General features: G+C 40.5%; 1 protein-coding gene across 3 annotated transcripts in view; it reads right to left on the reverse strand.

The window, feature by feature from the left end:
• BMX (BMX non-receptor tyrosine kinase) overlaps window positions 1-26,536 on the reverse strand; it is a 46,807-nt gene that overhangs the window by 18,136 nt on the left and 2,135 nt on the right. The window contains exons 1-11 of one of the 3 annotated variants that reach the window (XM_061408103.1): window positions 21,741-22,263; window positions 20,517-20,663; window positions 19,136-19,240; window positions 17,239-17,320; window positions 12,897-13,016; window positions 10,635-10,699; window positions 6,601-6,776; window positions 5,039-5,110; window positions 4,313-4,366; window positions 1,914-1,968; window positions 193-272 (exon numbers count right to left, since the gene is read on the reverse strand). In XM_061408103.1, the coding sequence (XP_061264087.1) occupies window positions 193-272; window positions 1,914-1,968; window positions 4,313-4,366; window positions 5,039-5,110; window positions 6,601-6,776; window positions 10,635-10,699; window positions 12,897-13,016; window positions 17,239-17,320; window positions 19,136-19,240; window positions 20,517-20,654 (947 nt within the window). In that variant the 5' untranslated portion in view covers window positions 20,655-20,663; window positions 21,741-22,263. Of the gene's footprint in view, window positions 1-192; window positions 273-1,913; window positions 1,969-4,312; window positions 4,367-5,038; window positions 5,111-6,600; window positions 6,777-10,634; window positions 10,700-12,896; window positions 13,017-17,238; window positions 17,321-19,135; window positions 19,241-20,516; window positions 20,664-21,740; window positions 22,264-26,536 lie in introns of those variants that run through there. The other 2 variants (XM_061408102.1, XM_061408101.1) reach the window with 2 other exon arrangements.

A 26,536-nucleotide genomic window follows, 5' to 3' on the forward strand; every position in this document is an offset into this window, starting at 1 on the left:
ATCACCTAGAAAACAGCCTCTTGAAAGTAGTGGGGGTGGGGGAAGGCAACTACAAATAGTCACATTCAACAGAAATACTTTGATTCCAAATTCCAGAGTTGAAAGATGGGGTCTTATCGCAAAATGTGACCCAATGACCAGGATATTCAAAGAACATACACAAGAAGATAAAGAAATCCACATCGTACTTACTTCATAGCCTTACTAAACAAGGACACTGTGTACATTCCCGCCTGGCTGGAGTTTCTAACCATAAATGCTCCTTCTTTCCCCTAAATAGAAAGGTGAATATGGAAGGGACAGAAAACATTTTCATTATTCTTGAAAATGACTTGTGCTGGTAGGTGGTAGGAAAATAGATCTTTTAGATCCACTTTAAATGTCATTGACAGCACAGATTGCCCACTAGTTGGCATGGAAAGAACTCCCAGTTTAGCTTCCCTCTTTCTCTCATCCATTGTCTTTATAGGTTTACCCTGTGAAGGGGACGACAGAGGATGAGATGGCTGCATGGCATCACTGAGTCGATGGACGTGAGTCTGAGTGGACTCCGGGAGTTGGTGATGGACAGGGAAGCCTGGCATGCTGCCATTCATGGGGTCACAAAGAGTCGGACAAGACTGAGCAACTGAACTGAACTGAACTATGTGCCTCAGCTCTTCCTCTCCAGTTAATTTTTAACCTGTGATAGTTTTCCCTGTTTGGTGTTTGTGCAAGCCTAACATTTTAATCTTTCAGAAATAAAATTTAAAGCCAGCTATCCAGATGGTAAAGAATCTGCTGGCAATGCAGGAGACCTGAGTTTGATCCCTGGGTTGGAAAGGTCCCCTGGAGAAGGAAATGGCAACCCACTCCAGTATTCTTGCCTGGAGAATTCCATGGATAGACCATGGGGTCGCAAAGAGTCAGACATGACTGAGTGACTAACACTTCTATCACCATATCATGCCCCTGGAACACCAAAGATACAGAACAAATCATTTGTTAAATTTATGCTCAACTTGCTTTGCTTAATGTTCTGATTCTAAGCAAGTTTAGATTGAGACAAAGTGGATTTTAAAACTGTGAATGTGAAAAAATACTGAGTTCGATAGTGGTCACCACCTTCTCGTTATTACCCCTCAAAGAAATAATTGGTATGCTGTATTACGTTGAACTATAGCAAAGTATTATTTTTGTAGGTCAAAAGAGTTTGCCATTGGTAAGTCCATTACCAACTAGTAACAAAATCTGATAGATTTACTCCCCATTACATCTGCTGTACTCTGGTTTAGGTGCTAATGGTTTTTGTGACAGAATTGAAGTATGAGGTGCAGATGGCCCCCAGTAAGTCTTCTCTTTGTATATTCCTGCTCTGGGCAGTCCCCTCCCACATTGACTCTGGGCTGAGCCATGTGATTTGCTTTGGCCAGTGGGACATTAGCAAACATGACAAAAGCTGAGACTCCGTATTTACTTGCCCTGAACTGTGAGGCTTGGCCTCTTCAACCACTGCCTTGAGATCACCATGCTGTGAGGAAGCCCAAGTTAGCCACATGGAGATGGAACATGGCACCCACCCTGGTTGACTACCCCAGCTAACCCCACTGTTAGTCAGTCCACCAGCTAAAGGCAGCCACGTGAGTGAATCTAAGCAAAACCTGCGGAAAAACTGCTGGCCCAGCTGCCTCCAGAATGGTGAGGAATCATAGATCTTGCTTCAACCACTAAATTTTTGAATGGTTTATTATAGAGCAAAGGGAATAGAGGAAGGCTAGATGTGAAGGACCTGGTAACCCATAAGCTGAACAATTAGCACTATGATGTCTGGACTGTATAATTAACGATAGGGTTTCTGTGAGCAGTGCGGTACCCTCTGAGCCCAACAACAGAAAGACATTCTTAGAGGCTATTTTAAAGATGAAACTACTTACCTTTTGTCTCAGTAACTGCTCAGATTGTGACCTGGAGATGTTACCTGCAAACCAGCTGCAATAGAAAAGAATTCCATTTTGAGAATGAATAGTTTTTAATTGCATAACTTGTCACTTAACTTTCTCATCTGTAAAATGATGCATTGGCTTAGATCAGGGGTTTCCAAACTTGGCTGCTGAAGAGAATCACTTGAAGAGCTATTTAAAAAACTCAGATTCCTGAGTCTCCACCACCCAGTTGTGATTCTGGGGGTGGGGCCTACATATCTTTCCTGATTGTTTCCCCAAGGCACACCTCTCACCCCACTTTGGAATCTAGAAATGATGGAGACAGAGACTGTCTGTATGGTCACAGCTGGGCTTTCTGAATCAAAGGAAGCCTTCCAGTTCATCTAAATACTAAAGACTAAAATCCATGATGAGAGGTTCACTCCCATTGGTTTAAATCTTTGTCAATTGTTAAAGTACAATTATCTTTGGATAATTTTTGTGCTGGTCTTTCTCAGTCATTTTTATCTTAGTTTGAATGATTCCAGCAGGTGCCTTCTGGAGGGTAAAAGTAGGGGAAGTGGAGGCAGTGACATGTACTTTGAAAAAGCTCTCACTACACTTGTAGCCAATGAAACAATAACAGAACTCATACAAAAACAAAGCTAGTAATATGTGTTCTCCTAGTGTCCAACTGACTTAGTCACTGTCAGGTAGCAGGTTGTCTGAGAGATGCAGTGTGCCTTGTTATTCCCACTTCTCCTTAATGCCAGCCTCTAAGTCCCTGATGGCTCAGATGCTAAAGAATCTGCCTGAAATGCGGGAGACCTGGGTTCAGTCCCCAGGTCAAGACGATCCCCTGGAGAAGGGAATGGCAACCCACTCCAGTATTCTTGCCTGGGAAATTCCATGGACAGAGGAGCCTGGCGGTCTACAGTCCATGGGCTCACAAAGAGTCAGACAGGACTGAGCAACTACACTACAACTAAATCCAGGAGATGATTATTTGTGCCTAATTGTTGTCCAATGATAGAATCTTAGATTTTGGAAAGGACCTTAACAGCTACTTAAGACCACTCTGTCTCTGTGTAATTGAGGGAGCACACATTCTTACTTGCCCAGAGGAGTCCAATTTATGTCTGTATGGTCCTGTGTCTTTGTCCTATGTCCAGGTGTAACACTGAACAGTACATTCTTCCTCTTCTTAAAGTATCCTAGTTTGGATGTTCAATGATAAGGTCACCCTTGAAATAGGAACCTCCCAACATAAAAATGCTCTGATATTCAAGGCTCAGTTGTGCTACTATGTGAAATTACTGCATCATAACTAACTTCAAAATTGGACTTAAAGCTAATAAGAGCCTTCAAAAATCATCCTGATGAGGGCCTCCAGGAAAGAAATAATCAGCAGAAATGTCATAGGCTGTATCTATGAAGACAAAGCAAAATGAAGGGAAGGGGGTCAGCTATGTAATAAATCCCAAGAATTTGTGCAGCCAGTTTAGATCATCTAGATTGGGGGGAAGTATATTGATGAGGATGAAAGAGGAGAGTGAAAAAGCTGGCTTAAAACTCAACATTCAAAACACTAAGATCATGGCATCTGGTTCCATCACTTCATGACAAATAGAAGGAGAAAAAGTGGAAGCAGTGACCAATTTTATTTTCTTGGGCTCCAAAATCACTGCTGACAGTAAATGCAGCCATTAAATTAAAAGATGCTTGGTCCTTGGAAGAAAAGCTATGACAAACCTAGACAGTGTATTAAAAGGCAGAGGTATCACTTTTCCTACAAAGGTCTGTCTAGTCAAAGCTGTGGTTTTTCCAGTAGTCATGTACAGATGTGAGAATCGGACCCTAAAGAAGGCTGAGCGCCAAAGAATTGATGCTTTCGAATTGTGTGCTGGAGAAGACTCTTGAGAGTCCCTTGGATGGCAGGGAGATCAAAACCAGTTGATCCTAAAGGAAATTAACCCTGAATATTCATTGGAAGGACTGACGCTGAAGCTGAAGCTCCAGTACTTTGGCCACCTGATATGAAGAGCCAACTCACTGGAAAAGACCCTGATGCCGGGAAAAATTTGAAGGCAAAAGCAAAAGGGGATGGCAGAGGATAAGGTGGTTGGAAGGCACCACTGACTCAATGGAGATGAGTTTGAGCAAACTCCAGGAGATAGTGAAGTACAGGGGAGCCTGGCATGCTGCAGTCCATGGGGTCGCAAAGAATAGGACACGGCTTAGCAACTGAACAATTTCATTAGTAACAGCCCAGTTTATTGCCACCCATCCTCCAGTTTCATGGCCCAGAACCTCACAGGAGTTTCTCCATGTAAATACAGCCTTTTCAGAAGAATAGAATAGAAATATCTATGTCTAGTTTTAGAGGAACACAGAGGACTTTCAAAACTCACTCATAATCATCAAGGTTTTCCTCTTCTTCAGATGAACTTGATTCAGGGGAGCCCCTTAAGAAGAGAGGAAACGTAGTTAATACACACACACACACACACACACACACACACACACAATACCAAGAAATAATCCAAGTGCCTCACAGTGCCATGTCAAATCCCACCCTGCTTTTATCCACATAAATAAAATCTGCACTGTTAGATTTCCCTTTTTTGCACTTGGGAAGGGGTCAGCAAAGTGAAGAGAAGGTTGCTCACAAGTTGAGCTCATGCTCAGCCTCATAAGACATTGGCTCCTTGATACAGGAGGATCCCAGGAATGTAGATTTCTTTGACTCTGTCAGAAGAGCAGACTCATGAAATAGATGAAATGCTTCAGGGGCAGCTGTGATATGAAGTTAGAGAAAGTCTTGGGTAGTGTATAGAGGTATTCTCAAAGAAGAGTTCCTCAACACCACGTTGTTTTCCCTCTGGCTCACATAGGTATGTTCGTGTTCATGCTGACACCTGTGTATATCATGTATGATGGGTAGGAAATATCAGTGTAACCTCGGAAGTTATCCATTCAGACCACTGTCAGCGTTCAAAGAAGCAAACTCCATGTATTTGTTTGTTTTATAGTCACCTTAAAATTAAAGGCTAGTTGCAAAATTTTTACACCTGTGGTTAGTTTTCCTGCAGATGAAAGAAATCCTGGCTGCAACAGAATATCTGAAGTTGATTTACCATGACATCTTTGAGGTGTTGTGATTTACAACATTTCTTTCCCTTTGATTACTGCATGCCAAATCTTCACTGCTACAAAAAAGAGAGATACAGTTCATAAATTTATATTTATTTGTAAATGTTAAATGACAAAAGTAATTGTTTGGATATGTTTTAGCTTTATTTAATATTGTGACCCATATATGTCACTTGGTTTGGAAATTGAAGCTGATGAGTCATTTTCACATTTTCATCCTTGCAGTGAGCCCACTAAAAAGCAGTCATTTGATAGGATGCCTAAACAAAAGAGAGTTTTTAATAATGGCTCATAATAACCCCAAACAATAGAAAACTTGGGTTAATAAATCATCCTGACTGGGTTTGCTCTGATTTTCTTGTATGTGTGCAAGCATTCTGTCATTAATATATTTTAATATGTCATTTTCCTCTTTGCTGTTATGCTTGCAAAGGAAAGTCCTGAAAATACTGAACCTTTTAACTCCATGTGTACACACACAGATCTGCAGGGTTCTCTTCATCCTCTCCACCCATCATTTTATCTCTTTTACTTGGTGTGTGAAGCAGCCCATGAGGCAGTGCCGACTTCTCCAAGTCCAAAGGCTGTTTTAGTTGGAAGGTAGGACCTATTTCCTGTTTGCCTTCACAACCCAGGCTCTTTTTCAAAATCACACTTCAGAGTGACAAGCTTCCTTAACAAGGAAGTGCTCCTCTGGCTGCAGTTCAAGGAAAGCCTGGAAAGCCCCAGCTTCCCAAAGAGCCTTGCTCACTAGCAAAGCTTTTTCCCTTCAGCTCTTCATAAGAAAGCTCTTATTTAAAAATACCAAGCATTTTATTTAGCCTTTTTGTGGTTTTTAAGAACATGTGGAGAGTGTCCATCAGTTGTGCATCACTTAGGTTTATCCACATGATGGAATACAATACAGACATTCACAATAATCAGGTAGCTTACACAACAGTGGGAATGTAATGAACACTACTGAACTCTACACTGCAAAATGACAAAGGTGGTAAATTTTGTGCTGTTTTACCACAACTAAAACATTAAAAAATTAAAAGTGTAGTATATCCTCATGTCTTCAAATAGGAAAAATGTCCCAGATGTGAAGTGAAAAGTGTAAGTGGCAAAGAAGACTATAGGTGAAGGTGTACATCCTGAGAAGACAGCCACAGCCTCGTTTGAATACTTGTCATTGGCCAGTGATGCCAAAGCACGTTGCAAAAACCTACCCACTCTAAGCTCTCTCAGATAAAGGATATATTTTAAAGATTTGGTGTTCTGGAATGTGGGGTTATTTGGAGGAAGAAGGAAAGAAAAGAAAGGGAATAAAGTGCTCAAGTATTGTACACATCATTAGATTCAATCATCTAAATGGCAAGTCTGTGGTGCTGAGTCCCAGTGGGGCCACCACTACTCTGGGCTTCTGGCTCAGGCACAGGATTTTCTGAGAGGGCAGCCCTGTCTCATGCATGGCCTGTGCAGGCTGTGCTGAGGCTCAGCTCTGAGGCAGTGCGGTAATACCTACTTGACGCGCTGTGCAGCTGGACTGAAAGCTGGGACTTACCTTCTCAGTTTTCTTACTTGCCACCAGTCAGGGAAGTCTTCTTTTGAAATATACTTCATGTTGATGTTTGACTGGGAGCCATAGTTTTTCTTGGAATCACTGTCATACTGGGCTAGAGTGGTACTTGAAGATGGTTCATCTACTTTGAGAATAGGAACTGCTCTAGGAATCTTTAGCTTTGGAGGACAAGAGATTCAAGTACATCACAGTGAGGCACAGATTCATGAGCTGGGAACTGACAATCAAAGTATATCAGCTCTTAAATTTAAAAAAAAAATAGGAAAGAAAGGGGCAGTAACTAGTAGTCACAAGACATGGAGCAGCTGGAACTCTCATACTTTCTTGGTTGGAGTATGAAGTGCATGACCACACTGGAAAGTTGTTTGCACATATCCTAGGACCCATATATGCCCAATAGTGAAACCAAAAGACATATAAAAGAATGTTCCATAGCAGAAGTATTTCAATTAGGTAAAAACTGGAAATGACCTAAATGCCCAATAATAACCTTATTGTGGCTGTAGTCGGTTAAATCATGCCCTTTCCCCAAAGATGTTTATGTCCCAGTCCCTGCAACCTGTGAGTATGTCACCTTACATAGTAAACATACTTTGCAGATATGACTTAAGTTAAGGATCTTGAAATGGGGTGATTATCCTGTATTACTGGGATGAGCCAGATATAATCACAAGGGCACAAGGGCACAAGTGAGATGCAAGAAGGTCAGAGATTAAGGAACAGGTATAAAGATGGAAACAAAGATCAGAGAGGAAAGCAGATGCTACCAATCTGGCCCTAAAGATGGAAAAAGGGGCCAGGAGCCAGGGAATGTAGGCAGCCCCCAGAAACTAGAAAAAGTAAGTAAATAGATTTTCTTAAAGCCTCCTAAAGGAATACAGCTTTGTAGACCCGATTCTAGACTTCTGACTTTAGAATTATGAAAAAAACTTTGTGTTGCTTTAAGCCACTAAATTTGTGGTAATTTGTTACAGCAGCAATAAGAAACTCATACAGCATTATATTCACACAATGGAATTCTGTACAGCAATTGAGGATAAACTGCAACCACATACTAAACTATGAGTGAATCTCATGAGAAAATAGGCAATAAACAACTATATACTTTATAATTCCATCTGTGTAAAGATCAAAACTAGGCAAATAATCTGTGCTATTATATGTCAGCCTAGTGATTACTTTTGGTGGAATGTAGTGACCCAAAGGGAAGATAAGGGTGGTCTTGGGGTTCTGAGATGTTCTCAACCCATCTGAGTGTGAGTTATTACAGATATGTTTGGTTTGTGAAAATTCATGAAGTTGTCCACTTAGGACTTGTATACTTGTCTAAGTGCATGTTATACTTCATTAAAAATTCATATAGATATATAATCTGAATTTAATTTTTTTCACATATTTTACTTTTTTCCAGGGATTGGCATCCTAGATATTTTAGCTATGCTATTTATGAGCTGTGAGGTGCTTCTTTCCAAAGATAAATGCAGTAGAAATTTCCCGAAACAGAAATCTAAACAGAATGACTAGAGAGCAGATTTTAATTTTCCTCATCTCAGTAAAACAAGTCCTTTACTGAATGATCTGGTGAAAACAAGCAGAGGAAAACAGGCTTTTCACAGTATCTTCTATGATCCCTGATCACTTAGGGCAGCTTATAATCAAAACAGACTTGGGAACCCTTGGCCAATGATTTGCCCAACTGATCATTTTCAGCACATTTCACAAAGAATTCCTCACCAGAGACTAGACGCCTCGTTTGGGCTCCTAAATTTTCCTCTGCTCTTAGATTTGTTTAAAATAAACTTTAATGGAGCACAATTTATATACCACATGCCACCCTTTGTGGTATTCACCCTTTGTAAGTATAGGATTCAGTGACTTTTAGTAAATTTATCAAGTTGAGCAATCATCACCACCATCCAGTTTTACCATTTTCCATTACTCCTATAAGATCTCTTGGGCCGATTTCTAGTCAATCCCCACTCCCATACTGACCCTAGGTAACCACCAGTTGACCTTTGCTTGTTGTGGACATTGCTTTTAGGTGTTTTACAGAGCCATAATTTTCAAGCTTCAGAACTGAAGCATGTATCCAAACCAAAAAACAATGTCACTGATAACAACATAAAATCCCCAAACCTTAATAATTCTATCAGTTTCCTAGGACTGCCATAACACATTTCTACACATTTAGTGGTTTAAAACAACAGAAATTTATCCTCTTACAGTTCTGGAGACCAAAAGTCCAAAAGCAAGTTTTCATGAAGGGCTGAGGGGGAAGATCTTTGCTTGCCTCTTCCAGCTTCTGTTGGGTCTAAGCATTCTTGGCGTCTGGCATCATAAGTCCAATCTCTGCTTAGGTCTTTAAGTGGCTACCTTCTCTGTGTATCTCTCTGTGTTCCCTCCTCTTCTTATAAGGACATCAATAATTGAATTTATGATCTATCCTAATCCAGGATCTCATAATTATATCTCAAAGACCCTCTTTCCAAATAAGGTCACATTCTGAGGTTTTGGGTGGACATGAATTTAGGGAGACAAAATTCAACCTGTGACAATAATGGATTTAGTTTTGTCTTTCATGTTGGTTTACAAAAATTATACGTTGTTTTGTTTTGGCTGTGCTCCACAGTATGTAGTTCAGGGATGTAACCCATTCCCCCTGGAATAGAAATGTAGAGTTTTAACCACTGGACCACTAGGGATGTCTCTAAAAATTATATGGTTTTTACTTTAGATAGAAAGAGAGAAGTAAGTATGCATGAATGTGTGTGAAAATAAGTACCCAAGCCACCACAGAGCTGATGGGTGGATGGAGATGCTCTCTTCATTTCAGGTGAGCTTCCAAAAAACTACTGGGAACCCATGTTATATGTCTCAAGGCATTTGAGGAGGCTGACACCTACCTGGGAAGCCTAAAAGCAGGAAGTTACAGCTTTGAACCCAAGAAAGCAGAGCAGAAGGATAGCCTGTACTGTGAACTTGAACCACATACAATTTTACTAAGCAGAGAGATCAAGGCTCTGTTTTCCTGTAGGCCAACTCCACCCTTGAGAGAGGGTTAGCTGGAAGCCATCTTGAAAGGAACTCAGCTCAAAATGAGTGAATGGACCCAGTAAAAAGTTGGAGGGGTAGAAACCGAAGAGCTAAGGTCAAGACATTTGCTCTGTCATAAAACTAGACCCCAGGGGGAGACCCGTGAAAGTCTCCCATATGATAAAGAGTCAGTGTTAGAAAACTGTCTCACCAGAAGCCACCACTACCAAATCATGATGGGGCCAGCCACATATGACTCTCTTTTTCATTAGACCTTCTCTTCCTGAGCCTCGATCCTGAAAGGGTCAGAAATCTTAGCCTCTCCATGACCTCTTCCCCAAAGCAGGCTGCCCTCTGATGCAGACTTGAGCTAAGGGAAGGGGGTAAGTTTTAACTTGAAATGGTGTTTGGAGTCATATGATTATAATATTGGCTGGATCACTTTAGAGGCTATTCTCATGACTACTAGTAATTGGGAAAATTCATTTCATCTGAGGTGACTGGAAAACTATGAAATGTCCAGATTCCATCCAGGAACAGAGAAGAAAGCACACTAAGTGGCTTTGAAAAGATAATGGAGGGAAAGAATTATATTCTGCTTGTGTCCTGTGTTGTCCCATTCCTTTCCCAGGGCACTTACATGAGGCAGACTTAGCCATGCTGGTGGTAGAGGAGGAATGCCAGCCAATAATAGCTGCCTGTTATATGTCATACCATCTTAAGGACTTCTCTGTCATACACCATTTTTTGCATTTACAGGTTAGAAATAGGCTTGGTTATCAAATGAAAAAATATAACATGATAAAATGGTTCTATGTTTGAATTTATTATTTGCTACTGCCATAGCTATTGGCGATAGCACACATCTTCTCTCTCTTGCTGGGCATTCTGAATGAAGCCCATGTATTCTAGTCTTGAATTTGGCAACTCTCGGTTTATTTAATATACCCTGACTGTGAAAAAAAATTGAAATGTTGACGTACCACTCTGTCTGGGAAGATGGGAACCCCGTGTTTTTCTTCTTTGGGGGCAGTGTGCAGATCAGCATCTGAAGAGTAAAACCAAGTAATATCAGAAGAAAATTTAAATAAAACAAAATAAAACACCCAATGTTATGAATCAAAAGAGTGAACTAGTTAGTGTGAGCAATATTCCAGATTACACGGACTTAGACACAACATCTGGAGTGATTATGTTGCTCTCCTGTATGATATCCAACTCAAATACCACTTCACCATTGATTATCAGTATCTTCCCAAGCAGATAAGAAATTCAAGTTGCTCTAAATTCTATAAGCTGTTAATTTATACCACATTGCCACCTGGTATTTGAATAATAGATATCTAATCTCGTTGGGTAGTGTCAGTGACCCTAGGATTCAGAATCTGTGTCTGATTCTTCTTTGATTGGCTCCTACACAATGCATATAAATAGCTGATTTACAAGTGAACACATCTATCCTGAACTTTTCCCTCTCCCTGTTCTTAGTATAATTGTTGGTTTTTCTTTCTACTCACACATGTAGATAGATATCCAGGCTGTGAGTGTGAAACCAGTATATGCCTTTTAAGTGGGGTTGCCGTACGGTTTATTGACCCAGCTGGGACATTTCTGACAGTGATAGGTAGGCTTTTAATAATTATGCCAGGTCCCCAGCTGAAGAATGAGACTGTCTCAAACAAACTGGGGTGTATGGTCAACTTACTTTAGGCCATGTACTTTGGAAAGATGCCCAACTGTTTCCTTCCTCGTAGATGTGCCTGTGGGCTGCCCTGTAGCTCACAGAGGAGGAGGTTGAGGGAGTAAATTACACTTAGGCAGATAGACAATATCACAACTGCCTGTGAGCCTAACACCTCTACTAAATTCTGTAGTTTTCTTCAGAAGCTGGCAGAGAGCCTGTGGCACCCAGGACACATGGCAGGTGCCATGCAGACAGAGGCCAGGAAGATGATCCCAGGGCAGTGCTCTCTCTGGCCTGTTTTCTTGCTCTTTCTCGGGAAGTTAGGGTGAGGTCAGAGCTGGAATCTGGCCTGCTGAGTAATAATGCCGACCACAGACAGAAACACTGGGGTTAATGATTAATGTTACAAGGAAACCTTACTCTCTGGCCTTCACACTGGAGGGAAGATCCATGCACAGTGCATTCTGTAAAGTTCATTGAATCATTATCATTCATGAGTATAAAAAGCAATATGATCTAATTAAGATCAGTAAATATTCATTGTGTAGTTTCATTGAGATGGGAAACGCAATGACTATTTAGTCACTGATTTTGCTGTAAAATTACAAGTAGTAACATTAACATGATTCTCAGTGAATTTGAATAATATTTCATGTCCCTGTTTGTTCTACAGTTCTTGAAGTTGTTATCATGCAGCTGATCTCACGTAATTCTTTAGTTATAATCCAAGCATATTTTGTCCAGGCTGGTAAAACTGTTACCAAAACAAGTTCTCCTTTTTATTTATCAACAGCTTAATGTTGTTAAACAATGATAAATTTCTAAAATATATGATTGTTTCATGTAAGTATCCTGGTGATAGAATGGGACTCCACAGGGCACGAGCAGAAAACAGTGTAATTCTTTCCCTCCATTAGGCCTTCAAAGTCACTCAGTGGGCTTCCTGTCCCTGGATAAAGTCTCAGATAGATTTCCCTAGAAATATAACTCTGGATAGAATCTGCACATAAAGCAAACCCTATACTACCTTCTCTGTTGTTATGAGGAAATCAACAAACATATACAGAATGGCAAATCATTTTAAATTTATCTTTGAAAACTTGGCCATCCATCATTTTGGTATCTATGGCAATACTTATATTTTATCCTTTGACATATTTTTAAAAAGAATGTTGGTGTTTTTAGTTTATGATGTTAGTTTATGAACCATGGTGATGTATGTTCACCACATTCTCCTCTTTTGGAGTTTATCTTAAACCAGGAAGAATTTTGGAAGGAAATAAACAGCTCCTTTCTTGATTTATGATTTCCCTTTAAAAACATTTCTCGTGACATGAATGAATGGCAGATGTTTGTGTTGTTATTATTTTATGGAACATGACTCAGTTGACTCTGGAATTATGTTTCATTTGTCAGATAGCATGTTCAAGGCTGGGTATGCACAATGCTGACCAATCTGGCACATTATGTTTTCCCGAACTGGTGAGCTGTTCTGGCATTTGCCAGTTCTGCCTAAAGGGCATTGTACCCAGGGTCCAGCCCAACAGAGGAGTCACATTACATGCTTCCCAGAGAGTACATCCTGGGGCCGCTTTGCAACTCTGCTGGCAGCACAGGAACTTCCCGTCCACGAAGAACCCACTGTGGTACTTGATCAGCAGGTGGGGGTTGCCCCTTATCTCTGGGGAGCAGGCAGGAAGAAAACACAGCATGAGCAAATGTTGACCCAAGAGAAGAAGCACATTCAGTAAGTGCTGTCATCGTAAAACAATGAAAACCTCATTTTGCCAGTAACCAGCCTAAGAGCAAATGGTTCCTAAAGGATGTAATTCTTTCACTCAGAAGTTGAAAAGCCAAAGAGAAAAGTCTAACCATGTTTATAGAGAACACACAATAACTTACATCAGTCTTAAAAAAAATACCTACTAGAAAATACATATACACATCAGCTTGGTGTTAGGATTTTAGAGTAGGACTAGATCTTAACAAGAAGAAAAGAAATTTCCAATAAACATATACTCCCCCTTCTACTTTTTATTTTGAAACATTTCAAGTGTACAGAAAAGTTGCTAGAATAGTGAAGGAAATGTCTATATACACTTCATACTGATGCTGCTGCTAAGTCACTTCAGTCGTGTCCGACTCTGTGCTACCCCATCAACGGCAGCCCACTAGGCTTCCCCGTCTCTGGGATTCTCCAGGCAAGAACACTGGAGTGGGTCGCCATTCCTTCCCCAGTGCATGAAAGTGAAAAGTGAAAGTGAAGTCGCTCAGTCATGTCCGACTCTTCTCGACCCCATGAACCGCAGCCTACCAGGCTCCTCCGTCCGTGGGATTTTCTAGGCAAAAGTACTGGAGTGGGGTGCCATTGCCTTCTCCGACACTTCATACAGATTCACCTATTTTTAACTGTTTGTCACATTTGTTTCTTCTTAGTCTATTTTTTTACATACATATTATTAAAATTTTATCATTATTTTGCTTAACCATTTGAGAGTAAGTTGCAGATATCATGACCTAAATAATGTCGCCCATTAATACTTTAGCATGTAACTTCTGTTAACAAGTACATTCCCTTATATAACCATAATACAATGATCGATTCAAGAAATTTAACATTGATACCATACTAGTACTTAATATACATTTTGTATTTAAAAATTTTCCAGTTTTTCCAATAATACCCTTTGTAATCATTCATTTTTTTCTGATCAAGGATCCAATCTAGAATCATACATGGCATTTAGTTATCTAGTTTTTCTTGATCTAGAACAGTTCCTTGTCCCTTCTTTGTCTTTTGTGACTTTTGACCTGTTTCCACAAAGGATTAGATGGGAATATAATACTAAGGAATATGGGATTACTTTTCTAGGAGTATGTGTGTATTTTTAAAAAATGTGGGAATAGGGCAATGTTGAATGCAAAGAAATGAAGTTCCAATATTTGAGTATAATACTGTGTCTGCAACAAATTCACCTCTCAAAATGCAGCAGAGAAACCTACAAGGTCTTAGTAGAGAACAGTTCAAGAAGAATCTCCAGGTAGGGAGGGCTGGTCTAGGTGTGACTTAAACTCCTTCCTTCTTGATTTCATATTCATCTTGAGGATTCCGTATTTTGATACCAGGAGAACAATGTTCCTTCTTTACAACCCTGACTCCAGGAAGTGTCTGGGAATAATAATATCTACTTTGCTGGGTCATTGGGAGGAGATGAGCCAATGTATGTAAAGCATCCAGCATAATGTGTGGCTCAGAGGAGGTGCTCAGTGAACAGTGGGCTTTAATGATATCATTTCTTTAGTGTAATTCAACTCAACTTAGCTAAAAAATTTGGCATTAAAAAGCTTTACCAAATATTAATGGGAATTAAAGGGAAATTATTACAGAAGTCACAAAAAGCAAAAGAAGTTAGGATTACAGAACACTAGTTCTTGACCTTAGTCCCTAATGGTCATTGCAATTCCTTGGGTACATTACATGCCTTTCTGCTCTGTAAGGTCCTGGTCTCTGTGTACCAGGGTTGTTATTACTTCCTATTACATGAATTTAGCTTTGGGAGTAACTAATTGTTTTCCAATCAAGTCCAGAAGTCCACACTGCAATACTCCTACCATCTAATAATGACACTAAGAGAAACTCATATATTAATATGTGTATAGGACTTCACATTTACATATTTTCCCTCACTTGCACCATTTCATTTAACCTACTCAGCAAACTGGAGGGGAGCTGCTGTTGCTACCATGGCTCTTACAGAGTCAGGTAAGCTGAGGCACAGAGAGGTGGTGTCGCCTGATCGAGTTCATTATCTAGCACATTTGAGACTCAGACCCAAGCTCGATCTACTATATTACAATGCTCACATGCCCACTTCCCTGCCAAACTCCCTTCAGTTTTAATTTTTGAGAAGAAAGGAACACTTTATTCACATCTGGTCAGCTGAAGTCAAAGCCATGGTAGCCGACACTCTTGAATCAGCCCAAACCCAATGTAGGTTACCATCTGGGAAATTTCGTGTCTCTGATGTCCACCTCAGTTTATAATACCTGAGCCAAATAATAGACACAAAAACGTTGGGACACGGGTAGGGGGGTGGTGTCATTCTAGATCAGGGAAACTTCATAGGAGAAAGGATTTGAGTGAGGGAACCGTTTTGTTTTCCTGTAGCAGATTGGTTGGCCACACTGACAGCTGATCTCACCCACCTTCTCTCTTGCTATAATCCATCACGGAGGCTGGAAAAGCCAGATGCTGTCTTCCAGCCTCCTTCTCACACAGAGATGGCCATGAGACACAGTTTTGGCCAATGAGACACAAGCAAGAGTTTGCAGAGAAAGGTTTCTGGGAAAGCTCAGAGCCTTTCTGGAAGTCCCTAAGGGTAGCAAAGCAGAACTCTAGAAGGAGCCAGTGTTCCTGCTGACTCCATTGAGCTGCTGCACCAGCCCTGGGCTTGTTTACTTCTGGATTTGGAAGAGGAACAAACATGTATTTGAGCAGCTGTGTGGTGTCTTTTTACCTGTGTCCCAAAGCATCACTAACTGGTACAAAGGGCTTACTGTGCACAGGGCAGCCCTAGTGATAGGGGCTCTCTCTCAGTTTAGAGGCTATGAGAGTCACTTCTCTCTCTTCTCCTTTTATGTTCCATTTGCCTTCACATGAGCTGCCCAGGCAGAGAAGGCAACAGCACCCCACTCCAGTACTCTTGCCTGGAAAATCCCATGGGCGGAGGAGCCTGGTAGGCTCCATGGGGTTAGGAGCCTACCAGGTAGGCTCCTAGTAGGCTCTTGGTAGGCTCCTGGCAGTCCATGGGGTCATGAAGAGTCAGACACGACTGAGCGACTTCACTTTCCCTTTTCACTTTCCTGCATTGGAGAAGGAAATGGCAACCCACTCCAATGTTATTGCCTGGAGAATCCCAGGGATGGGGGAGCCTGGTGGGCTGCCGTCTATGGGGTCGCACGGAGTCGGACACGACTGAAGCGATTTAGCGGCAGCAGCAGCAGAGTAGATGGATGTCTAAGTGTTGTAATTTGAGGTGTAGTAAAAAAGAACCTGAATCTAAAACTTAAATAAAATTATCCCCATCTGGGAGCTTAATATCTTAAATTCTACCAGTAGAGCCATTCGTTTGAGTTACGTATTGTTCTTACGCCTTTACCCACCTTTAAAATAAAAATATCGTACGGAGAAACATCATAGTGCCAAGTTACTATTAATTTTCTCTCTTCTGCCAAAGGATGTTACCAGGGCAGCCTAAGAATCACTAAATAAATGTTTCATCAAATTCCCAGTTTTGCCTGGCATTTATACTGTACTCTTAAAAAGTTGGATTTGGGTAATTGAGTTATACGTTCTTTGTAATTAGGTATTTGATGTCGGCCATGTCTGTTTAACTTCACTTATCTAGAAAACAGAGAATAATATTACTCCTTGCCATAGAGTTGTCAAGAGGATTACCTAAGAGAGTGTTTTACAGCTATTCGACCTAGTAGCTGGCAAACGATAAATACTTTGTAAGTGTTAAGACATAAATTTCTATAAACGTCGAAAGTACAGTAGCTACGGGAGCTGCCAGAGCCCCATGAGGACCTAGACTTTGCTCTGATAAAGGCAAGCACAGTGGGTGGAGAGCAGGTGGCCTGATTTCCTCCCAGCTGCTGGATGGCACAACGCACAACACCAGCTCTGTGCTACCAGGCAGGAAAGGGAATCAGATCCCCAGGCTTCCTCTAGGTAACAAAAGAGAATGCAAAACGAGGGTGAGTGCAGCACGTTCTCTGAGGCTGGTAGGAAAATCAACAGATTCTGTCTTGGTGGTAGGCCCTTTTATTGCCACAACTTTCTCCACCAAGTCTCAAAGAACTCAGTCAGCAACTCCCTTTAATGACTTTTTAAAAAGTACCTTTTTGTAATGCTTTCAGCCACTGACTTCGGCTCTCTTCATTTGATGCATACACATAGAGAAGCCCATCTTTATAGACAATCTGGAAAGGAAAATATTTGGTGTGTTTCGATGTAACTGTGTTATAGTTCACTCTGGTGCAACTACAAAATTTTTGTTATTCAAAAGAAACATTGAGTTTTATTACATGATATACATTAGCTCTGAATTAGATTTTTAAAATTTAGTTATTTTTATCCTCTACCCTTCAATATATTTTATCCCAGATATGTTTATACTTCAGAAAACCACAGCAACGATGCATCTAGCAGCAAATATGGAGGTCTCAGCAGGAATCCCCGAGCCATGGAGAATTATAAAAGTATAAGACCTTAGACATTACAGATGTCTTAGGAGTGTTCTGGTCCATCCACCAACCCAGTGCATGACTCTCTTTGTAGCCTACTGCAAAGTGTTTATCTGCTCTATTCTGGAAAATATCTTCAGGGATGGGATGTCCTTTCCTTTTATTATACCATCCTGGTCAATATCCTTTCATTCTGATCGTTATATAGCTCATGCTTATGCTGGGTTAAAATGTGACTCCCTACGGTCATGTCCCACGTTGGGAGTCCCCAGGATAAACAGTTTTCTATTTTTTAAGACATTTGGTGAGATGTGTGAACATTCTAATGTCTTCCCCAGATCCTTCTCTAGTTTATTCAGCTTTTGTGGGTAAACAATGCATTGCATTTATGCTCTTTTCTAGACAGTTTAACATTTTTATTGCCTTTCAACTCTACAAAAATATGAGATTATGCCCACTGTAAATGAGGAAACAAACTCAGAGGTTGAGAATATTTGTGGAGCATCAAAGCCAGTGTACTTTTGAGTATTCCATGCCATGCTGATATTCATTTCAAAGCTTCTGCCATGAGCACATACTCCCTTGGTTTCTCCCAACTGAGTAATGTTCTTTTTTTTTTTTTTAAGTTGTAAGTATGGGTTGTTCACTGACTGGATTATTTTATTTTATTTCATTTTTGGCCACTGTTCCCTCATACTAGTACAGGGTAATCTGACCATTGGAAGGACAGTCCGTCTGTCTTTAGAGCAGATAGATAAATACTCCTAATATAATAAAAGTAGGGAAGCTGTTAGATCAGGCCATTTCCACCTGTACTGTAGGCACAGTCTTCACAGCAAGCCAGTGTTTGAAATACTTGAGGGTAAAATTCTAACTCCTTAGCATGCCGTGCAATGCCATTCATGATATGGCCCAGCCCACCTTTCCAGACTCTTCTGTCACTCTTTCACTGGGCTGCTTAATTCTAAGCACCATCTGGGTCTCTCTAAATATGCCATACTGTTCCACCTACCAGTGCCTTGACATCTGCTATTTCTTTGGCTTTGCTGCCCTCCTGTTTTTGCCGAGCTAAACCCCATTGTTTTTCCCAACCCAAGTGTCACCTCCAACAGGAAGTCTCCCTGACTTCTTAGAGTGAGGAGTGCAGCTTCTGCTTTCTGGGACACCATGGGTACGCTGACGTTTTCATCTTAACGCTCTGTAAATGCCTTGGGGACAGGGATGGCATTTTATTCCTGACATTGTGCCTAGTACCTTGCAGTGTAATGGAAATGCTCTGCAATTTTGGATAAAAGAGATCATCAGACCCCAAGGCAAGTCAGACCACTGAGGCTTACACACTTAGTAAACTGCACAACTCCCATCTGGGGATGTTACAAATTCAGAGAGAGAGGTTGAGAATGCTGTCTATGGTTACATAAATATAAGCACATGCCATCATCTTAATGAACCATTTTGCAATGTCTTTATTTATCCCCCCAATACTGAGTTCGTAGTAGAAAATACTAAAAGAACAGCTATCCATCCAATGGATGTTACCTTTCCCCTTACCTGAAATGGGTACTGTCTCTCCACAGGGGTCTGCTCCTCAAGATTAACTTTCTCCACACATCTGATTTTCTTAATCTCAATCGATCCTTTTCTGCTGCCTCTTTTCTGAATTAAAAGGAAAATATAAGATGCCTCATGTGATATACAGTGGTGCACAAAGAAATGCATAAAGTTAAGGTTATGCTTAGGAGAGAGAGATTGTGAGATGACATGAGCATGTGAAAATCATTCCAATTATTCCATAATAGTAAAAATTCAATGACAACATAATATATTTTTCGAGTATGGACATAAACTTAATTAAATTCCCCCAAAGCAAGTCTTCAAGCAGCACTTAATTATTTGATAATCTTGAAACACATTTCAAATCTCCTACCATATGGTTAATCTACTCAGTAACATCAAGGTTTAACTCCACAACGCATTTTCATTTTTCAATTTTATGACAGTATTTCAGTATTTCTACCATGATAGATTTCTCAGCTGCATATAAATACTCTTATTTCCACCCAGGAGACGCCAATAGCAAACTGTCTTCCACCTTCAGTGATGACAACCAACCAAAAATGGTCCCAGCCATTGCTGAGTGTCCTTTAGGGGGCAAAATCACCCTCAGTTGAGAATCAGTCTTCTAAAGTCACACTTTTCCTTAGTAAAGTTAACCAATGTTTGAAAAATCCTTTATCTTGAATTATGGGCTTCACTGGTGGCTCAGATGGTAAAGAATCTGCCTGCAATGCAGGAGATCTGGGTTCAATCCCTGGGTGGGAAAGATCCCCTGGTTGTTCAGTCACTAAGTCATGTCCAACTCTTTGCGACCCCATGGACTCCAGCATACCAGGCTACACACTCCAGTACTCTTGACTGGAAAATTCCATGGACGAAGGAGGCTGGCGGGCTACAGTCCATGGGGTCACAAAGAGTCAGACACTGAGTGACTAACACTGGTATCTTGAATTAATTATAACTTGGTTAAGAAAAGACAATGGGATAAGAGAGTACAAGTTGGTTTTTACTGTGTAAGCTGAGAATTCTATTTCCTTATATTAAGCACTAAGGCAATGGCACCCACTCCAGTACTCTTGCCTGGAAAATTCCATGGATGGAGGAGCCTGGTGGGGCAGTCCATGGGGTCGCTAAGAGTCAGACATGACTGAGCGACTTCACTTTCATTTTTCACTTTCCTGCATTGGAGAAGGAAATGGCAACCCACTCCACTATTCTTGCCTGGAGAATCCCAGGGACAGTGGAGCCTGGTGGGCTGCCGTCTATGGAGTCGCACAGAGTCGGACACGACTGAAGCGACTTAGCAGCAGCAGTAGCAGCAGTGGAGACTTAAAAATAAGTAGTATAAAAACAATGGAACAAATAAGAGTCTTACCATTTTGTCATATTCATAGTAGGAGAGGTTTGTTTTGGTTAAAACAAAAAGCCGCTCCTTGTAATTATTGGGTGACATTTTCTTCTTTTGCTGTGACCTTTTGAGAAGAAGTTCTTCTAGAATGGATTTTGTGTCCATATCGTCGTCCTAAATAAAAGAAAGTGATTAAAATGCGTGTTAGCAGCATCTGGCTAGGTTCTCTTTTAGCTTTCATCATTTTTATTCAACTATTTCTCGTTAAGGGATAGTATTGTTGTTCAGTCGCTAAGTCATGTCCGACTCTTTGTGACCCCATGGACTCCAGCACACCAAGCTTCCCTGTCCTTTCATTATCTTCCAGAGTTTGCTCAGATTCGTGTCCTCTGAGTCGGTGATGCTATCTGTCTCAACCTCTGCTGCCCTCTTAATTTTAAAAAAAGTAGAACTACAGAGGAAAATGGAACAAAGCATGCTCTTAAATGCATACATACCTGCACTTTTTCCCTACTGCCTTGGCTATGACTTATATAAATATGTTGATTTTTTAATATCATTTTTATGTGTGCTCATCCCCCACTTTGGATCATACATTCACCATCTTCACACTACCCTCCAGACCACCACATCAAAATTCTCCTTTTTTCCTTAAGTATTCTATGGACATTTGTTGAATTGAATTGAATATCATCCAACTTTTAAAAATTTCAACTCCTGACAGTTCACCACGTTTGAGGTAACTGATCAACTGAAATTTCCCTCCACTAATGGGGTCAATTATTGGACCAAATTATCCAAACTACTGTGAGACTCTGATATTGTTGCTAAATGACACCACAACCCCTGAACATGATCAATCTTTAGCATAAAGGACATGGGTATAATTTTCACTATTTCTAAGTGTTAAACTTTTTCAAAAGTTAATCAAGAGAGATGTAAAAGAACTGAAAGAGTCGGTGCTTCATAAACTAAAATACTCTCGCTTTTTCTTCCAGAATTGCATAAAACATTAAAAGTTAAGCTATTTCTGGAAAATGAATGCATTTTCTGATTTCTTCTGTTGCTTCAACCCTCTGTCTGATACCAGGTCTGGTAATGAAAAGGAATGCTAAGTAGTCAGTCACAAGAGAACAACTTCCTTATGTTCTTCTTTGCTTTGTGAAATCACATGGTTCTTAGCCGTCAGACGCCCAATCATTACTATCTTTTTTGTTTACTGATAATCTGAAGGTAATTAACTTTACTCACCTTAATTTTGATAGAGCCGAAGAAGTGTGCTTCTATGTCTTTAACTCTCAAGCTCTAGGCAAAAAGTCACTGCTCTGAGGCACCCCACTCATATTCCTTCTGGCTATGCCAGGATCATGCATTAAAAAGAAGGTATTTGCATCCAATTCATCACTTGATCAGGAAGCAGCCACACAGACATTGCTCTGTCTGGATGGAGGCAGATGCCAAGTGAACCCATCCAATCACTAACGGGCACGGCCCTGGAGTATGATAGGCCCGCTGGGGTAGGGAAGTTGAAGAAAGGGAGACTGAGAAACTCAGCTTGACATAGAATAAACTATCTCAGGCCCAGACAACTTCCCTCCTGACATAGGCCACGCCACTCTAAAAATGGGAATCAAGCAATTCAGCTTTTATCGTTTATCATACATGGATCAGGCGATTATTTATGAATCCCTCTAACGTTCTCCAAGGGTATTGCTTTTCTCTTAGGCAGAAGTAGTAATCTTATCCATTAAATATAGTAAAGTCTTTGTAACTCTTTACTTTGAATATTGTTTTATCTGGAAGAAAAGTATAATTCCTTTGAGTGCTATTCTCCATGGTCACTGGTTTGTTTGCCTTGGACTCAAAAATGAGGCAGAGATTGGGGTGCAGTAAACCCAGCCGGATCTGGGAAGGCAGAGATCACATCTTTCTTTCACCTTTGCCTCCATGATAAAGTCTATACACACGCCTGTTCAGATAAGATTATTTTCTACACCAATAGCCTATGGCTGGAAGAGAATTCACTTGAAGACTTACTGAAACTATGAAGGGTCTACTTTTTGTTAAAGTCTGCTTTGGAGGAGCCATATCATACTGGTCAGAGGTGTAGGGAACTTTTGCCTTTTAAATTTCTCCATGAAAAAAATTAACAAAGCTGAAAGAGAACACTGTGAAAACTCCTGTCAAAGATCTTTTATATCCACACCTGAAACATTCTTCCTCAAAGCAGAGTGGTAGTTAAATAGATGTGGTGGTTAGTTGAATATAAAGTTAATGTTGCAACATTTATTTCAGATGCTGAATCAATGTGTAAAATTTAGAGCACTGTTTTAGGGAATTCCCTAGTGGTGTAGTAGTTAACATTCCATGTTCTCACTGCTGGGGACCAGAGTTCGATTCCTGATGAGGGAAATAACATCCCACAAACTCAAAAAAAAAAAAAGCACTGTTTTAAAAATGCAAATTCCAATGCCCAAGGTAGTGCACAGTCCTTCCTGGTACTACGTGTGATACACATGCTTTTCTGTTTATAGAATTTGCACATTCATCACATGAAAGATTCTTTCTTGGGGAATTTTATCTAAAGAATTAATATGATGAACCACAGAAACCACTGACAAATGAAATTCACAAAGTCTCTTCCGTATATTGAAGGGAAGAAGGACATTGACTAGAAAGGAAGGTACCAAGTCCTCCAGAACATTTTCTAATACAACTCCAAGAATTTATACACATTGTTGCATCTGATGGAATATAATTTGTCAAATTTTAACAAAAATGTTTATTCCAAATCCTAAGCCTTGTGAATTTTTTGGCTTTCATTTTTAAAATCATATGGATATGCATTTATTCAGCAAAACCAAGAAGCACAGACAAGCAAAAGGAAACTTAACATTTTGGTGAATATACCTCTAGATTTCTTTTCAAATTACATAGGCAGTTGTTTCTTTTCACAAAAATGAGTTCACATGCTGTACATATGTGTCTGTAATCCATGCTTCTCATGTCATAAACACCCGGAGCCACCTGCTTTTGATGTCCTTCAAAGTTCCACTCCCTTAAGATGGACTCCGAGCATCTTAACAAACTTAAAGAACCCTGTTTGGATGACTCACACCTTTTTTTTTTTTTTTTTAACCTCCTGATCACTTTCTTCTGAGACAAAACCTGATTCCTGATCAAGTTTGAACAAGCCTTTCTCCTGTTTTCTTCTGTCCCTTCCTTGTACTTCCCTCTTTTCTGAGATTAGCATAGATTCTAAATTGGAGGCATATCTATGGTGAGGACTAATTTTTAGAAATAGAACGTCTCCCATCTTGTATTAGCACAATACAATAAGTCAACAGGGCTCTGGGACCACTGTTGACTCAGCTACCTCTCCAGCGACTAGCAAACTCAGGTCTGCCTACCCACATTTAAGGAAAATTCATTTGGGAAGGTTTAAAAAGAAACTAAAATTCTGAAATTGATGGGAATACCAGACCACCTGACCTGCCTCTTGAGAAATTTGTATGCAGGTCAGGAAGCAACAGTTAGAACTGGACATGGAACAACAGACTGGTTCCAAATAGGAAAAGGAGTATGTCAAGGCTGTATATTGTCACCCTGCTTATTTAACTTATATGCAGAGTACATCATGAGAAATGCTGGACTGGAAGAAGCACAAGCTGAAATCAAGATTGCCGGGAGAAATATCAATAACCTCAGATATGCAGATGACGCCACCTTTATGGCAGAAAGTGAAGAGGAACTAAAAAGCCTCTTGATGAAAGTGAAAAAGTTGGCTTAAAACTCAACATTCAGAAAACTAAGATCATGGCATCTGGTCCCATCATTTCATGGGAAATAGATGGGGAAACAGTGGAAACAGTGTCAGACTTTATTTTTGGGGGCTCCAAAATCACTACAGATGGTGACTGCAGCCATGAAATTAAAAGACGCTTACTCCTTGGAAGAAAAGTTATGACCAACCTAGATAGCATATTGAAAAGCAGGCATTACTTTGCCAACAAAGGTCCGTCTAGTCAAGGCTATGGTTTTTCCTGTGGTCATGTATGGATGTGAGAATTGGACTGTGAAGAAAGCTGAGCGCTGAAGAATTGATGCTTTTGAACTGTGGTGTTGGAGAAGACTCTTTTGAGTCCCTCGGACTGCAAGGAGATCTAGCCAGTCCATTTTGAAGGAGATCGACCCTGGGATTTCTTTGGAAGGAATGATGCTAAAGCTGAAACTTCAGTACTTTGGCCACCTCATGCGAAGAGTTGACTCATTGGAAAAGACTCCAATGCTGGGAGGGATTGGGGGCAGGAGGAAAAGGGGACGACAGAGGATGAGATGGCTGCATGGCATCACTGACTCGATGGACGTGAGTCTCAGTGAACTCCGGGAGTTGGTGATGGACAGGGAGGCCTGGCGTGCTGCGATTCATGGGGTCGCAAAGAGTCGGACACGACTGAGTGACTGAACTGAACTGAAAAAGAAACTAAACAGAATAAAATTCGATCCTAAAGCTAGAAACCAGAGATCTATTTCCATAGAGAAGCTGGTGGGATTTGGCGGGATACTCGTATATCAGTACCTACATAGAATAGATGCATCAATTTGCTTACCAAATAGTTCAGGCTGCCTATTTCCATAAACACATGAAACTAGGAAGATTAAAGTGCAGGGGAGGCAGAAAAGAAAAGCTAGAAGAAATCAGTATTTTCTGTAAGGAAGTCAGCAACCATGTGTAACCTTTAATGCATAAAAGGTGCATGCTGAATTAACCAGATATATATATATATATATATATATATAAATATATAAATATATATAATACACACATGCATATTGTTTTCAGATTCTTTTCCCTTAAAGGTTATTACACAGTACTGAGTAGAGTTCTCTGTGCTATACAGTAGGTCCTTGTTGGTTCTCTATTTCATATATATTAGTGTGATCTGTTAATCCCAAACCCCTAATGTATCCCTCCCCTCCCCTTTCCCCCTTTGGTAGCCAGAAGTTTGTTTTCTGTGTATATGCACAGCCCATATTCTTGAGCATAACACTGATGGTAGAGAAGAACATGCCAGCTGTGTAATCATCCTAATCAGAGAACGCTCTAACCTAAATGTAGGGAGGTAGCTACAGGGTATCAAAGGTGGTAGAAACCCTGGAAGTCATTTTTCAGAAGCAACACTGAGCCCCAACAGCTTAGGTGACTCAGCCAGAATCGCAGCAGTGTGACCTGAGAGACACAGCCCAGGGAGCCAGATCACTGGTGTCATGTCTGGGACACTGCCCACCCCTTCATGGCAATAAATACACTAAAACATCTGTATGTTCAGCTAAACATATGATAGCCTCGCTTAAGCTTCAGTATGGTAGGACTCGGCATCAATTTAGTCTTGCCAGACCCACACAAAGGACCTTTTATTGGAAATATCAGAAAGATGTGACCCTTTAAGTAATCTTTCAGCAGGAACCTCCAAAGCACTGTTAAACAGCAAAACTCTAGCCCACGTTTTGAAAATAGGTAAGAACATACAACCACAGAAGTTGGAATAAATTCTAAGAGGTGCAGAAGCGGAGCAGGAAGCAGGAAAGGAAGGGAGAAAGGTATGTCCAGTTAAAAGGGGCCGTCAGATAGTTCCTGAAACCAATGTGTATATTTCCTGACTGGCTCAGGATGGAGCCTTTAAAGCTTTAGTTTTTAGAATTGAGAGGTGAGGGTAGCAGTTCCTTACCCCTTTATTTGATTTAGTTATCCTCTTTTACTTTGCATGTCATTTACCTAAGGATTTTGATAGGTGTCAGGATATTAAAATAATACCTAGCATGGGAAAGCAGTGGAGGAGGGAGGGCGGGAAGGAAAGGGAAGACGCTCCAAGTGCAGACTGGGACCCAAAATGGCTAGACCTGTGACAAACTTGATCTCCCACTATTTGCCCAAGGCCAGGCCTGCTTATCTTCCTGCTAAATAACTGAAAAAAAAAATATGATGGTAAGTTAAACGGGAACAGAAAGCTTAACTCAGAATCATGTAAAGTGATTGAAAAATATAA

Source organism: Bos javanicus, chromosome X (assembly GCF_032452875.1).
Source record: "Bos javanicus breed banteng chromosome X, ARS-OSU_banteng_1.0, whole genome shotgun sequence".
Taxonomy (NCBI): Eukaryota; Metazoa; Chordata; class Mammalia; order Artiodactyla; family Bovidae; genus Bos; species Bos javanicus.